This window comes from Mytilus californianus, unplaced genomic scaffold (assembly GCF_021869535.1).
Source record: "Mytilus californianus isolate M0D057914Y unplaced genomic scaffold, xbMytCali1.0.p SCAF_12, whole genome shotgun sequence".
Lineage (NCBI taxonomy): Eukaryota > Metazoa > Mollusca > Bivalvia > Mytilida > Mytilidae > Mytilus > Mytilus californianus.
The window spans coordinates 42,954,094-42,969,310 of record NW_026262604.1 but is presented as its reverse complement, the minus strand read 5'-3'; the positions used below and the strand labels follow the sequence as shown (position 1 = coordinate 42,969,310).

The 15,217-nt window shown below is 31.7% G+C and overlaps 1 protein-coding gene across 1 annotated transcript in view; it reads right to left on the bottom strand.

Moving 5' to 3' along the window:
• Positions 1-4,809: 4,809 nt before the first annotated feature.
• Positions 4,810-15,217, bottom strand: part of LOC127721850 (uncharacterized) — a 31,785-nt gene continuing 21,377 nt past the window's right edge. Inside the window, exons 13-20 of the mRNA XM_052228655.1 lie at positions 13,791-13,886; positions 13,025-13,153; positions 12,033-12,179; positions 10,325-10,412; positions 9,509-9,606; positions 7,980-8,130; positions 6,714-6,845; positions 4,810-5,031 (exon numbers count right to left, since the gene is read on the bottom strand). Of these exons, the coding sequence (XP_052084615.1) occupies positions 5,021-5,031; positions 6,714-6,845; positions 7,980-8,130; positions 9,509-9,606; positions 10,325-10,412; positions 12,033-12,179; positions 13,025-13,153; positions 13,791-13,886 (852 nt within the window). The 3' untranslated portion in view covers positions 4,810-5,020. The remainder of the gene's footprint in view (positions 5,032-6,713; positions 6,846-7,979; positions 8,131-9,508; positions 9,607-10,324; positions 10,413-12,032; positions 12,180-13,024; positions 13,154-13,790; positions 13,887-15,217) is intronic.

Sequence of the window (15,217 nt, the reverse complement as noted above, 5' to 3'; positions counted from 1 at the left end):
CGTCTTTCTCCATAAACTATCAACTACACAAACCTTTTTGTTGGCGTCCTTGTTGGATTTATTTGAATGATTTTTTTAATGATTAAGTCAGTTGTATTGTATTGTATGTCTGTGTTACACGTTGACACAGTTTTGGCCTCTGGGTCCAAATTGTTGTCATATTAGGCTATCATGTCTGTTTGTGTTGCTCTGTAACGAGTCAGGAAATGACAGTTGTAATGAACGCATTCCGTTGGTAGATAACGTTTGATTTTTTGTAGTGTTTATAGACTTTTTATTTTACTTTGTGAAGTATGGTATTTTTGTTTTACCTATTTGGCAGAATTGTTTCAATTTTATGTTTCAAATAATGGTCAAACTCCTTTTTGTATTGCTAGGGAGAAATCAGCCTAATGTTACAGTTTATTTATTTCGATCCCTGTTAGAACTTCTTGAATTCTATTTCTCATACGAATGCCTTCTGAAAATTGGTCTCTTAAAATAATCATTTGGACGACTAACACTGCAGTAATTAAAATTAGAAACTACTATTTGAAATTTAGTGAGAAAATAAAAGAACGCAGAACTAGAAATTCATTCAAAGACTGCATACCTTGTTCAATATAAGTAGTTGATTACGGTTCCAAACTGGTCAATTTATTGCATATTAAGAGAAGCACCTGGTGTAAAGATACGACGAATTAACCTTATAAATAACGGCGTTTGAATCTTTACGATCTTTTTTCTGCATTTGTAGTTTAAATTTAAATCTTCCTCATCGAATTTGAACTTATTGACACCAATATGTAGATTTTATTTTTTTCATAATACAATTTCCTCATTATAAGTACTTTCAACAAGGAAACAATTCAGTTATACTCTTTAAAACATCGTAATAAAAATTACAATCAGTAAAATAGAGCGTGTTATTGGGTTTTTAAAATTTGTATTACACATTGTCACTCATTCGTTCATATTTCATCACCGGATATTCAATTTGTTAATTAGTTTTAGTCATTTATATGACCTTCGTTCAAAACTTGATGCTGTTGACAGATCTTTAATACTTCCTTGTTTTCTTTATGAGTAGACAGATAATGGGAAAAAAATTAAAATCTTTTTTATGTTGTAACGTTACACTACTGTCTCAGGTTCGGGTGAAGGTTGGCGTCTGTTTAACGTTTAAACCCGCTGAGTTTTTCTGCTCCTGTCGTACGTCAGGAACCTGTTGCTTAATAGTTGTATTTTGTTGGTGTGATTCATAGGTGTTTCTCATTTCTCGATTTTGTATATAGAATAGACGGTTGGTTTTCCTGTTTTAATTGTTTTACACTAGTAATTTTGGGGCCCTTTATAGCTTGCTGTTCGATATGAGCCAAGGCTCTGTATTAAAGACCGACCTTTGACCTATAATAGTTAACGTTTTATACATTGTGACTTTGATGGAGAGTTGTCTCATTGGATGATATACCAACTCTTCTTATTCAAATTTTCACATATTCCTATTATGTCTGATTTTTTTGCTCACCCAAGTATGTCAATATAACGGATTTATAAATAACTGTCATACAAGTCAGAGGTTTAGCTATAGTACGTGCAACCTTTAGTGTTACTGTTTGAAGTGAAACTTACTGATCGGTGATTGATTAATGACAAGAACTTGATTAGTCCTTGAATGATCGGTGACCCATACAATAAAGCTTATTTTACTTATCTAACAGATACTATAAAAGGTACTAAAATAATGTCTGTATTTATTACAAACATTTATTTTTTGTTATTAAAATTGCCATTTTTTTGTTGGTGTACCATTATTTAAAATCAGTTATTTCAAATGAATTTGGTAGTGTAAATTTTGTTATGAAATGTGAATAGCATACGGGTAAAGACTTAGTTGGTTTTACTTTGCATTTGTTAAAAGTCCGATCATTTCTATATTTACAAAAAATCATAAACTTTTCTTTGTTATTAGCATGATTACAAATGTAGTAACAATTGTACATCATGAATGATTGTTTTTCATAAAGTATAATGGAAGTAATAGAAAAGGTAATTAAACTTTGTCACGAATTATTACAAACATTTCTTCTTTTTTATTTTATTTCGTGTACCATTATTTGCCATTAGTCATTTTTGAATACCTCTGAGTGAGAAAATATACACGTAAAGATACTTATTTTTTTTAGTGTGTTTGTGAAGTGCTCTATACTTTTTTTTTCTTATTTTGATATAAAACCATGAACTAAAATTTTGTATTAGCATTTTGTTTACATAAGGAATCGTTTTCTCATAAAGTGTCATGAAGATAGTTTAAAGATACATAAACTTTCTTCGTATTATTTATAAATATCCCACATTTTTCTGAAAATCAGTGTGCTATCATTTTCAATTAGTCGTTGTTATGCTACTTAATGATATAATTTAAGTTATGAAATGAAATGTGAATAATAAAAAGTTAACAACACTTACATTTAAGTTTGTTTTGAATAAGAGTACAATTATCTCCTCATTTTAAACATGTTAAACAGTTCGTTAACAATTTTTTATATGATTTTTGTTTGTACATCAAGGTGGATTGTTCTCCATAAATTATGATAATTATCAGATAAAATATACTTTATATTTCATTTATATTATTTTTACATTTTATTGAAAATCATCCACCGAATTGGCAATGATTTTATCGTTTTGAACAATTCTATTAGATTGTAGCAATCGTGATATACATTTTCGTTTAGTACTCATCCGGTTTGATAAAAGAATGCCTTTATACTTTTGGCAAACGGAATTCTTATAATACAATTTAAAGTTGAGGTAGGTCTGTACATTTCACTTATTTTCTAACAAACGAAAACAATTTGAGATGAGAGAACTTTGTCCAATGATTGAATATAAAATGTCGGGCTGCTGTACATAGACGATTCGTATTTTTTCGAGATTCAGGATAATTTTAATGAATTGAAACGATACAACGATTGCGTAATTTGTGAGAGTTTAAAATGGACGCAGTAGAGTTCAATCCGTCCGAAAGGGCCCTCCGATCAGACCGATCACTTTAAGTCTGAAATGTTTGTGAAGTGTGTATACAAATACTGTAGCTATCAAACCAGGTGTAATCCACAATTTTTGAATTACCTTGGAGTTCAGTACATAGTTAATCCTTTTCATTTGCATTAATAAAACACTACTGATATTAGAAAGTCATAATTATGAAATATTTACAGTAAATATAGTGATAACGATATTTCCATTAAAAATATAGGGTTATACGAAAGAAAAATCAAGTAGTTAATATAGGGTGTTTTACAAAGTATTTCATCATACATGTTTCTTTTATTAGTATGGTGTATTTGAAAATCAATTTCGTCTTTTATACAATTTCAACGATAGAAGTTCATGTGCTCAATATTTGTACAGTATAAATAAATGATATTGAGTATACGTGTACATAATGAGACAAAAACTAAAAAAACTACAGAAAGAAAGAAAAAACACCTACCACTGACTTTCATTATCATTTAATCAGAAGTTGTACTCAATTTAATAAAACTTTTTTTCTGATGAACTCTTCTATATTCCCCTTCATCAAAAACAAGGGCGCGGGCTTGAAGTCCGAGTTATCTGAGTTATTTATGTACAGCAATAAATATCATGTCAACGCGTGTTGGGAATTCGAGTCCAACTTTTATTAACTTGGTGCATCAAATGTGGTATTTTGGATAAACTTTCATTAGAAACAATTAAACCTACTTTTTTTTAAGGTGGAGGATGTTTATGTAGCGAAACCCATAAAAAGATATATGATCAAATGAAAAACAAATAAACTAAGGTGATTTTTTTCTTTATTTATCAGATCCCGAATGCATACGTCTCTTGCCAAGATAACATCGATATACATCGACCTCCTTAATTGGTTAATGGTAACGATTTCGATATTGATATAAGCTTGTTAGAGGATTTGAACATATCATAACTCTAGAACCTCTGCCAAACTAGCATCAAATATTCACAAAAATAAAAATGACTACCAAGAAGCAACAGCAAAACAGCACATTAAAACATACCAAATTCACCAACCAACAGCCGACTAATCCGACATGCAAATAAAGACAAAACAGCAACGATAAACACACAATCCATAGCCTTTGTGTTTGATTATACCAGATTTAGATGCACGCAACCATATGTGTTGCCTATCTAAACCATGTCGTAAACCTAACAAAAATACATACGAATAACCTGCAACGTGAAGCTATCTGTGGAATGACCTCTAATTTGAACTTTCAAATTAAAAGCAACACAATATTAAAAAAGAAGTGTCAAAATGACAGGAAATTGATAATTAAACACTCGGTTAACAATTGAAAAAAGTATAATTAAATCTTGACTTACGAGTTTGAATATTTTCAAAAGTGGTCAAGATAACACGGGTCAATTTTAATATAACGGAACTATTAACAACTGTCATATAAGTGCGACGTTAAGCTATATAACTTTTTTATTTATCATTTTCTACGGGTATTTCCTTTACCAAGGTAAATGACGGTTGTCTTCCATCCGTTCCTTTTGTGTGTCATGCCCGACGTTCGATTTTGTCAGTGTTAATGGGATAAACATTAGAGCTTGGTATTTAGTTGTAATCACTGAGAGGTGTCATACCCGAAAAATGCACCAAGAATCAACAAATCTAGATTAGACACTTTAAACAAAGAAGTTAAAGTAATAGCAAGCTCTACGTGTTATGAATTCACACATTAAAACATGCTTCTTCATTCTTATTAGAAAAAAACAACCTGCGGTTTAATATCTTTGTCAGAAGGGGAAATAGAGAAAATACGTTGTATATGTTGTTTTTTTCTTTTTTATTTTATACGAAAATGTGTAAATATTTAACGATGAGTACAGTTTCATAAAGATGATTTAGATAATGAATAAAAGTACTATTCAGCTGCAATCTCACTACGTCAAATGAGTTGAGTAATGAAGTCATTACTGCAAAGTTGGTGATAATTATCCATCCTAAAGCTTTTCATTTACCTCTCTAATACCAACCTGAAACAAAATATATCGTGTTAAAAAACTTGAAGACTTCCGTAAGCTGAAATTACTTTAATTGCAGGCAAAGATGTGCATTAAATAACATTGTACGCAATATCATCAGCAACAGTGACCTCCGTCTTTCATATTCTTAGTAAAACAGTGATTAAGTTTAACACAAATCGTCTTTAAAATCATTTACGGTTCATTCTTCATGTTCTGTTTACATATTAGATAGATCAACTCTAAAAGTGAATTACAATTATCATGTAAAGGCAATAACTCCTATCAGAATTTCGGAATGATTATTTGGTAGATTAGTATTGCTCGTTATTGTTTCTCTCTGGCGATAAAACTTTTGAGGAAAACAGTCTTTTACGCAAAATAAGTCATAACTGTGTAACATATTTTATTGCAACAATTCTTATAACGACTTAATTGAGTATAGTAATGTAGGCTTATCTCTAGAGCACATTTACGGATCTTTTTCACTGTTTTCAGTTTCTCTAATCTATAATATTTTCCAAATGATTTCCTATAGCACCAAAAAGGAACAAATCGGTACTAAAAGTCAAATAAAGTATCAAATGATTTTTTTCGTCCACGTAGATTTATTTTTTTAGCTAATGATTTGCACTGTTAACAGTGCTCTTTATGCATAACAGGTTTTAAAATTTTGCAAAAAGATCAGGAACAATCGTCATTTACGGGTTATACAAGTTATAAAGATTAACGATATGGTAATTTTCGCCTTATTTGTAAATCTTCCCTGGCAGCAAGTGTTTACAATTTAAAGTCTCTATTTATTAATAAATGTTTCATATTGATAGCCAACAACTCAAAAGAAATGTAAATTAAGCAATGACTCCCAAAGGAAAAATTAAAAACAATACAAACATTGGTTGATAATGACATTCTGTTCGTTATCATTTTGCTGTTTTCTTTTCTATTCTCTTATAATTTTCGAGATATAAGTTAAACATGTGTGCTGAACCCTCCAGTATATAATTACCAACCTCGTGCATGTTAGTATATGGATCATATTCCTAGATAAAAAGTTCATGGACAGATTTAGAGAAAAAAAATTAACGCTTGACCACGATTATGAAGCAAGGCGATTTCGAATGTTTACTATTTTGATTGTGTAGTCAAGGTTTAATAACGATTGATTAATTTTATTTACAAACGTAAGTTACTATTACAATGAGTTTGCATGCGGTGCATACGATATGCATAAATACTCCATGATGTGTATAATACTGCAATCTAAAGCTTTGCATCTTGACAAATTACCTTATTGGTTATTTGTTACCATTTCATTAAGAATTCATATTTTGCAATGCTGATATTTTCAATTGGTTTAAGTATTCAGAACTAAGTGTTGCAAAACAAGTTATCCAAAGTGAATGTTAGTTTAAAATGAATGAATGTGATACTAAAGTAATTGAATATATAAAGATTTTTTTTTATTGTTGGACTCTGATTCTTCTCTTATATACTATCTTTTTCACACTAGTGCTTTCGTTAGCAAACGTGTATAGTTTTTTTTTTCTTTCTTCGTCTATATTTCTTAATTTTTTTGTTCAACATTTTATCTGTTCTACTGTGTTGTCAAATGGAAACAATTGTTGTTTAATTACTAAGTTGGCAGTCCTTTAAAACTCTGATATTTCCGTAATTTTACTAATTGTACTTACCATCATCTAGAAGTTCTTCTAAAGATTTATACAGGTTGTTATCGTTGAGCGCATCCAATGTTCGTTTTCCTTCACAAGGTTTAGGTGCCGGCTCATTTCCTGTCTTATAACCTAGTGCCAGTGATTCATCAGCTACAATAAAAAGTTACCAGTATAGTTTAAATGACATAATTTTCGCGGAGTTTTTATTTCGCGATTTCTTCAGCAAGGAACAAAGATTTTTACCAGGATTAATATTTGCACTTTGCTTGCTAATGTTAATTAACGGATAAAAATGTTTGCGAGGACATATTTAACCATTATCTCACAAATAGGGACAATTAATATTTCGCTAAAAGTTCCCTACTTACATAATAACATGAAACGCGTCCGGAATCGGTGCTATACATTGTACGACTGTCCTGTATATGATACTTCATAATTTTACTGATAACCACTTTCAAAATATTTGTCATTTATATAAAGGTCTGCATTTTTGTTATTATGTATATTCTTTTCCTGTTCGTTTTGCAATTAATTTATATGTATTTTACGCCAGAGGATTATAATTGGTATCGTGTGTCTCATTACAGACAGCACAGTACAATGTATCTGCAGCAGGAAAGTTTAGCCATACATAGCCGCTGATGCAATCACCTGTATACCATTCATCATTTTTTTCTCTAAAATCAAAAACAAGTCATGTTCTCATAAGTGACTTTCCCTTCAATTGGCAAAAAAAAGCAACCTAATGACACAAAAAAACAACACAAGTTGTGAAAATATTTTATCAAGGACTACTAGTATTACAGAGCTGATCTGAATACCAACTATCCTAAATTGCACGCATAAAGATACGAATTAAATTCGACCACTGCACTTACCAACTGAGTTAAATTAAATAGATATCGATATAACTTGATGCTTCAGACATCATATTTAAACATTAAAATCTACTTTATAGACGGAAACAGCATAAACGAGAGGCAAAAGATACCAGAGGGACATTCAAATTCATAGATCGAAAATAAACTGACAACGCCATGGCTAAAAATGAAAAAGACAAACAGACAAAAAAATAGTACACAAGATACAACACAGAAAACTAAAGACTAAGCAGCACGAACCCCCTTAAAACACTGATGGTGATCTGAGGTGGTCTTGAAGGGTACTCATAGCAAAATGATTTATACCAAACCATACTAAAAGAAAGGCGAAAGATACCAAACGGATATTCAAACTCATCATTTAAAAGAAAACTGACAGCGCATCGGCAAATATACATACGTATTGCAGCAGGCCCAACGTGATATCTTGGTTTTGCTTCTTTTGGTAAAATTGGATGCGGAAACCCTGTGTCCCAGACGTAATCGTTCAGGTCACATCTTGGATCAAAATCTCCGTAGGTAGGTGCATAAAAGTTGTTGTCGCTGGTAATCTTTAAGAAAGAAAATCTTTTTTCGTTAACAAGATGATGTATACTCATACAGATTCCTTATAACCCATCATAGGTCGGGAACTATTACACCACTGTGTAAACATCATTAAAAGTTATTGATTTCATCAAAAGACAATTTGCGAATCATGTGAAAACGGCCAAATTGCTTTGTTTAACTTATCGTGTAAATAAACTTATTTCTCTACAAAAGTGTGTGTAATTATTGTACATCATAATTCGAATTCAAACATTTAAAAATATACAACAATACAAAATCTCATGGATGGAATCCTCTATTATTTGTTGGTCCATTTATGGTTATATAAGGACTTTTAAGATATGTTTGTGAGTGACTTGGTCCAGTTTATACACCAATAAATTCTTTTATAAAGGCTTTTAATCCTTATAATTCTTTACAATTTGAGACAAGAAATTTAATTTACCGTCTAATAATCTTTATCACGCGTATATTTGCGTCACTGAATTGGTCTTGTGCATGACTATATTTTTTTATTAGCGCATATAAAAATATCTTATTATCATTCAAATAAATGTTTATGTATATCATGTGATTTAACGATGAACTCGAAGTGAAAATAAATATTTTGAACGTCCCCGCCATCTTGTTTACATTAATTACAAAAAGTAGTTTTGTCAACGTCGTCTATCGAAATATAAATATCGACAAGAGCCACTACCGGAAGCTCTCTGGACCAATATGCAAATCATATAAGAATTATTTCAATAAAATAAACATTGGTGTGAAATGCTTGCTATATTTCGCGTTTTCAGGTATTTAGGTATTATCCATCTTTGCCTTTTGAACGTTGGGTTAAGCGTTTCCATAATCTGACTTTAAAATACTGATCCTTTGTCCAAGTCTCGCTTACAACGATCTGAAAACGAGCCATACTACTTTCTGTTTGAACGACTAATCGGGATCCTTAGTTTGGTGTAATGATACACACTTTCACAAATTCAGAAGCATTCATTTCATTGGTTGATATAAAAGTAAGCATGAACAGAAAATAGATCGGGGGAGTTGTCAGATCTCTGTAAGTGAAGCTTGGTTACAAGGTTTGTATTTTAATCAGATTGACGTTCCTGGTGATGACTCATCCAGACCTACAAAATTATAAAGTGTCATTTTTATTTTATACTGTGAATTCATTAATATTCGTTGGATACCAATTTTCGTGGATTAGTACAGGAGAACTACGAATTGAAATGTTCAGCAAATTACAATTTTTCTAAAGTAATGTATGCAGATTTTGCCAAAACCACGAAACTAGATAGCCGCGAAAATGAAAGTTTTCCTCGATCCACAAAAATTTGTATCCACGAAAATTAATGAATCCATAGTAATTAGTTTTCTTACGTTCTTGTTACTATCGACCTTAAACCATTCACTGCCGAATTTATTACCATTAACACCGGGTTTTATAGAGCAGAAAATGTTCTTTTCAATTTCATTACCTACAAAATATATTATAAGTATAATTTAAGTATTGAATTATATATTTTTATAAGAAAAAAAGGAAATGTATGATATCAAAATGCTACGATGAAACACTCTCGTCTAATGTTAAATTGTATTCTAGTTAACGTTCAAACATACATTTTAATGTGTTTGTGAGACGTTATAACATTCAATATCACATGAATATTTTTTTTTAAAGTTTGAATTACACTTAATGGACACAAATGTTTACATGTATCATGTAAATAGATATGGAACGTTCCGTGATATCCTCGTTTTCTAGTCAGTATTTAGACATTTTATTCTGCAATCAGCTGATCACTATACAATGAAAACTTTGGTCTGAACTATATGAGCATATTTATACAGGTTTAAAAATTCATTGCTTATTCGGCCTTTGACCATGATGACGTTTTTTAATTGTATATAATTTACTTCTAAGTTGTATCATTATGTACTTGATAAACAGGAATATAGAAATGAGGTAGAACGTCATTAGAATTACCAGAAGTTTGCATCAGTAGTGCTCCAATCAAACAGTTAAAAGGCACCATCATTACCAAAGAAGTGGAAAGCATTGAAAACCTGTCATTTTAAAAGTTATCGTTCTGAATTAGCTACTTCTTACAACAGTATTTTTGGTCATTGCCCCTGCTAATACTTATCCATAAATTATCAAGGTTATTGCTCTCCATTATCATGATAATTACTCACCCACAGGATTTCCTGGGTTATTACCGTCCATGATTTTAGCAAGCTTTGGATATTTATTTGCCCACAGCTTATCTTTATATGGAATTTTCTGAAATGATTCAAAAATTATTTTAAATCTTGATTAATAAATATTCTCTTCAGTACTGCTCTTTCTACAGATGATATTGACTTCTTCTGTTCAACGAAAAATGTCGAATGAAAAATTAATATTTTTTTTCCTATGAGTCGTTATGACTCGCAGTCCTTTCCCAGATCGTCTGAAAAGTAATCGTTAAAACAAATAACTTCGATTTATTTACATTTAGATAATTGGTCTATATGTTCCATTAGAGCAACACTAGTTTTGTGATGTTCAAATTTCGAATCCCGTTAATTTCAAAAGTAAGAATACCCTATGGTCTGAAGGGTTAAGTGTCTCCAGGTGCGAATACACACATAATCGATTCATATACAGGCTAGACGACAATTGTGTTATATAAAGATCTAAGAGAGCTAAAACATGGTAGTGATTCAATACACATCGCATCGGTTAATCGATTCGTAATGGTAACCGTAAAACTTATCTTCTTTTAGTCTGTTTGAACAATTTGTGTCAAGACCATGATTCGTTAATGATGTGAATATGCAAGGGGTACGTCTTAATTATGTGAACGATGTACGATGAGACAGAGAATGTATCACTGCTGCCAAATTTGGAAATGATAACCTAATGAAACATCGAACAGTGTGTGAGCTACAATGAAACCACCGACGCGATCTGATACCTACGGAAGGCGAGGTTGGAAATATTCAATCAATAAATTACAACATGCCACTTTTATTCCCATTACATTTACTATACATTTACGTAATTGCCTTTGTTTCTCGACCCAGTCATCCGTTCGAAAGATAGGAAAATTGCGCCGGTACCTGTTCTGGTAAAAACAATGGCATTGTCCAATAACACATATCGGTCTTTAGGTTGATCGTTTAGTCTAATACGGGTATCTCTAAATCTTGAATATGATATCAATTAATATTTAAGATTTCAAGTTCAATGGTTTTTTTTCTTTAACCACAACCACAATGATTATCTTTCTAGCATAACATTTGTAAGGTCTTTTCAATCTGCTCAACTGACATACCTCTAACCTTTCTAGCAAGACAAATATTAAACCTTCTCAACTTTTCTTTTCAGTATCTCTTTTGAAAAACCTTTCCCATCTGCTTCAATGATATACCCCTAATCTTTTCAGCATTACTTTAGTAAATCCTTTCCCACCGCCTCCTCTATCTTACCATTACTCTTTGCATCATTACTTTTGTAGAAGCTTTCCCATCTGCGCTTCTAACTTACCTCTAATCTGTTCAGCATCACTTTTGAAAAACCTTTTCCATCTGCTCCTTTAGCTTACCTTACTTAGTTTTTCCATCATTACATTTTGTAAAAGTTTTCCTATCTGCTCTTATGGCTTACCTCTTTATCTTTCCAGCATTACTTTAGTAAAACCTTAATTACTTCTGTAAAATCTGCCCTACCTGCTCCTATTGTTTACCTCTAAATTTTCAAGCATTTCTTTTGTAAAACCTATCCTATCAGCTCCTCTCGCTTACCTCTAATTTTTCCAGCATTGCTTTGGTAGAAGCTTTCCCATCAGCTCCTCTCGCTTACCTCTAATTTTTCCAGTATTGCTTTGGTAGAAGCTTCACATCTGCTCTTATAGCTTACCTCTAGTTTTTCCAGCATTGCTTTTGTAGAAGCTTTCCCGTCTGCTCCTCTGGCGTCTACTTTAATTGTGTATCGCACATCTTTGTTGAATATGTTCTGTCTGACTATGTTATCTCTACCTCCACCAATTATTATGTGTGCATCGTTCTAATGATAACATCTAAACTTAATGACGTAGTACACTAACTATCGACTTATCGACTTATCGACTTGAAATACAACTTTGAAATGATTTAATTTAATAACATTCTAAATTCTATAGTATAATAGCTTGTTTGGTTCGACTAAAGAATTATTTATGTTTTCATTAATTATATATAATTGTTGTGTATGACGTTAACATCAAGCGTTTATTTACCTTTTTCTATTATGAAAGTTGTTAATTTCTGTGTCATCTCGTCTCTTGTGAAGAGTTGTCTCATTGTCAATCATACCACATCTTCTTTTTCATATTTGAATAACTACCCCATTGAGCTGCAGAATGAAAATTGTTTAACACAGTGAAACCTGTTTAAACCGAACATTTTCGGGACTTAAGATTTTGTTCAGTTTTGGCCGATGTTCGGTTTTATCAGGTTCACAACGCATACAGTTGGTATGACGGTGCTTTAGAACATGTTTGGTTTATTCATGTTTTCGGTTTATGCAGGATTCGGTTTAGCCAGGTTTCACTGTATAAGCTTTATTTTGTTGTCATTTTGCTCTCTTGTTGACGTTAATCCCTACACGAATATATTCAGTTACATTTGTTTTATTCATATTTAAACTATTTAGCACAAGCCTGATGAGTAGGGTAGAAAAAAAAAATCATGCTTATTTTTCGAAAGTATTGCTGCGGTATAGCCGCGCTGTGGTGGTGTAATAAAACAACCACAATTCAATCAAACATATGCTAAAGTATCTGACTTTTTAGTCCAAAGATTAATGTTATGCAAAAAAAACAATATTTGATATTTATGTTAACTGGAAAAAATGAAGTACAAGTTACTTACATCGTGAAAAACATTTTGTTCAATCAAAGCACTGGAGTACTGATCGTCTAACATAATCCCTCGTACATCTGCTCCGGGAACATTTTTTTTAGTTCGCTGAATATGATTCTTCCTTATGATATTTCCTCTCTAAACATATCAAATCCATTAATTTAAATATACCAAATGTGTATTGCATTCTGATAAATTGTTGTAGATATAAATTGAAAAGCATTGATACTTATTTCTTAGCTAACAGTGACGGATCCAGGGGAAACGTAGCGGACGTCCTTTGGCCGTTCATGTTTTTCACGGCATATATAAATTTTAAGTATAATATCGTGCAAAAATTGGTTTCTCATGTTTAGCTCGGCGCTGTATCTTCTATTATCAGGAATAACGCACCTCATGTCACAAATCATTGAACTGCCATGGAAAATCTGTTGTTTGTATATATAGAGAGAGATAACGAAGGAAATAATTATTTCATTCATGGTGCATGTCCAATATGCCGAATCTTTATTAGACAACTGGTTTACTGTCAAGTTACTTAACAATGCATTCGGTACATGTTCGTCGTTGGTTTACCTGTTTAATCATCTCATATAACCGATATAAGAAATGCTGACATAAAATCTATGAAATTATTTACAATGCATAAATACATACATAAAAAAAATCAATATCGACTTAATGTTTTCTTTTTTGAAGCCCTCAACATTAAAATAAAGTTTTCGTTTTCATGTATTACTCTTATCCTATTCTAGTATCTGTATAATGCATTTACCCATGTCCAATCTCGGCCGCTCATGAACGCTCCGCAGTCGCTGGTATATCGACACATTTCAGATAAATGATTGTATTCAAACACATGATCGTTTCCCTGCAAAATTAGATAAAGCATAATGTTACTTTGGTCAACATACTGTATAGCGGGTTATTTTCACCTGGTGTAATTTTACGCTTATTTTCGCCGTTATAACAAAATCGCCAATTGAAAATAAATTCCGCAATTTTAAAAGTGCGCATGTAATGGTATTGTATAGAAGTTTTTAAACCGCCTAAATATTTTGTATACTAGTATCTTTTTCAATAAAAATCACGATATATTACATTAAAAAAAATCGATATTTTACACCAACGAAAAACGCCTTTACACGTTTGTACAACGACTTGCCAATTGTTTTGGGTTTTTTGCTAGCATCTGTGCTTTTATTTTTTAGGGTTTTTTGGGAAATATTTATCCTGAATTTATGGTTATTCATAGATTGAAGTAAAACGGACCCTGCATTTCATTTCTCCTATTTTGAATCTACAATTTTCATTTGCATTGTTGGCATATATAAAGTATCCTGTTCTAATCGACAGTGTTGTTTTGGTTTTTTGCCCAAAATTGCAAGAAATCTTGTAAAAAGTAAAATAACAAAAATGCCGAACTCTGAGGAAATTTTCAAACGGAAAGTCCCTTAACAAACGATAAAACAAAAGCTCAAACACATCAAACGACTGTAAAACAATTGTCATTTTGATTTACGATGGCATATTTTTGTGTTTCGGTGTCAAGGGATTGCTGTCTCATTGACTCATACCATATTTTTTTTTACTCATAATTATATTGTTTTATGACTGCGCATTTCTCAAATGTTTTTTCTTCCATAAGCTTCCGCAAATATGTTACAAATTAAAATTAAAAAGGTATCAATGTTTTTGCACCTGATGTACATTTGGACAATCAATATCTCTTCAGTGATGCCTTATGCCAAATATTTGAAAACAAAATAAACTGGATAAAACATTGAAGAGCTCATAAAACCAAAAAGGACCAAAAGTAAATGCAAATTCGGAAAAGGAATGAAACAATCCGGACAATGAATGAGAGTTATGTTCTGGTGTACTGTCGTAAATTCATGGGAGGTATCGGTTGTTATTCTGTGATTTACATGTTTAAATGAACTATTATATTAGTTATCTATGTATTGTGCTGTGCTGAGTGTTTTTGCGTTTGTTTGTATTGTATTCCTGTTACGTAGTGTTTTCATTTTAGCGGTATTTTTAACATTGCCATATAAGCGGAAGGTTTGGCTAGCCATAAAACCAGGTTTAGCCCACCATTATTTCTTAAAATATCCTATACCAAGTCAGGAATATGGCAGTTTTTATCAGACAGTCCGTTTCTATATATGTTGGCGTTTGCTTTTGTTGTAGTTCAGTGTT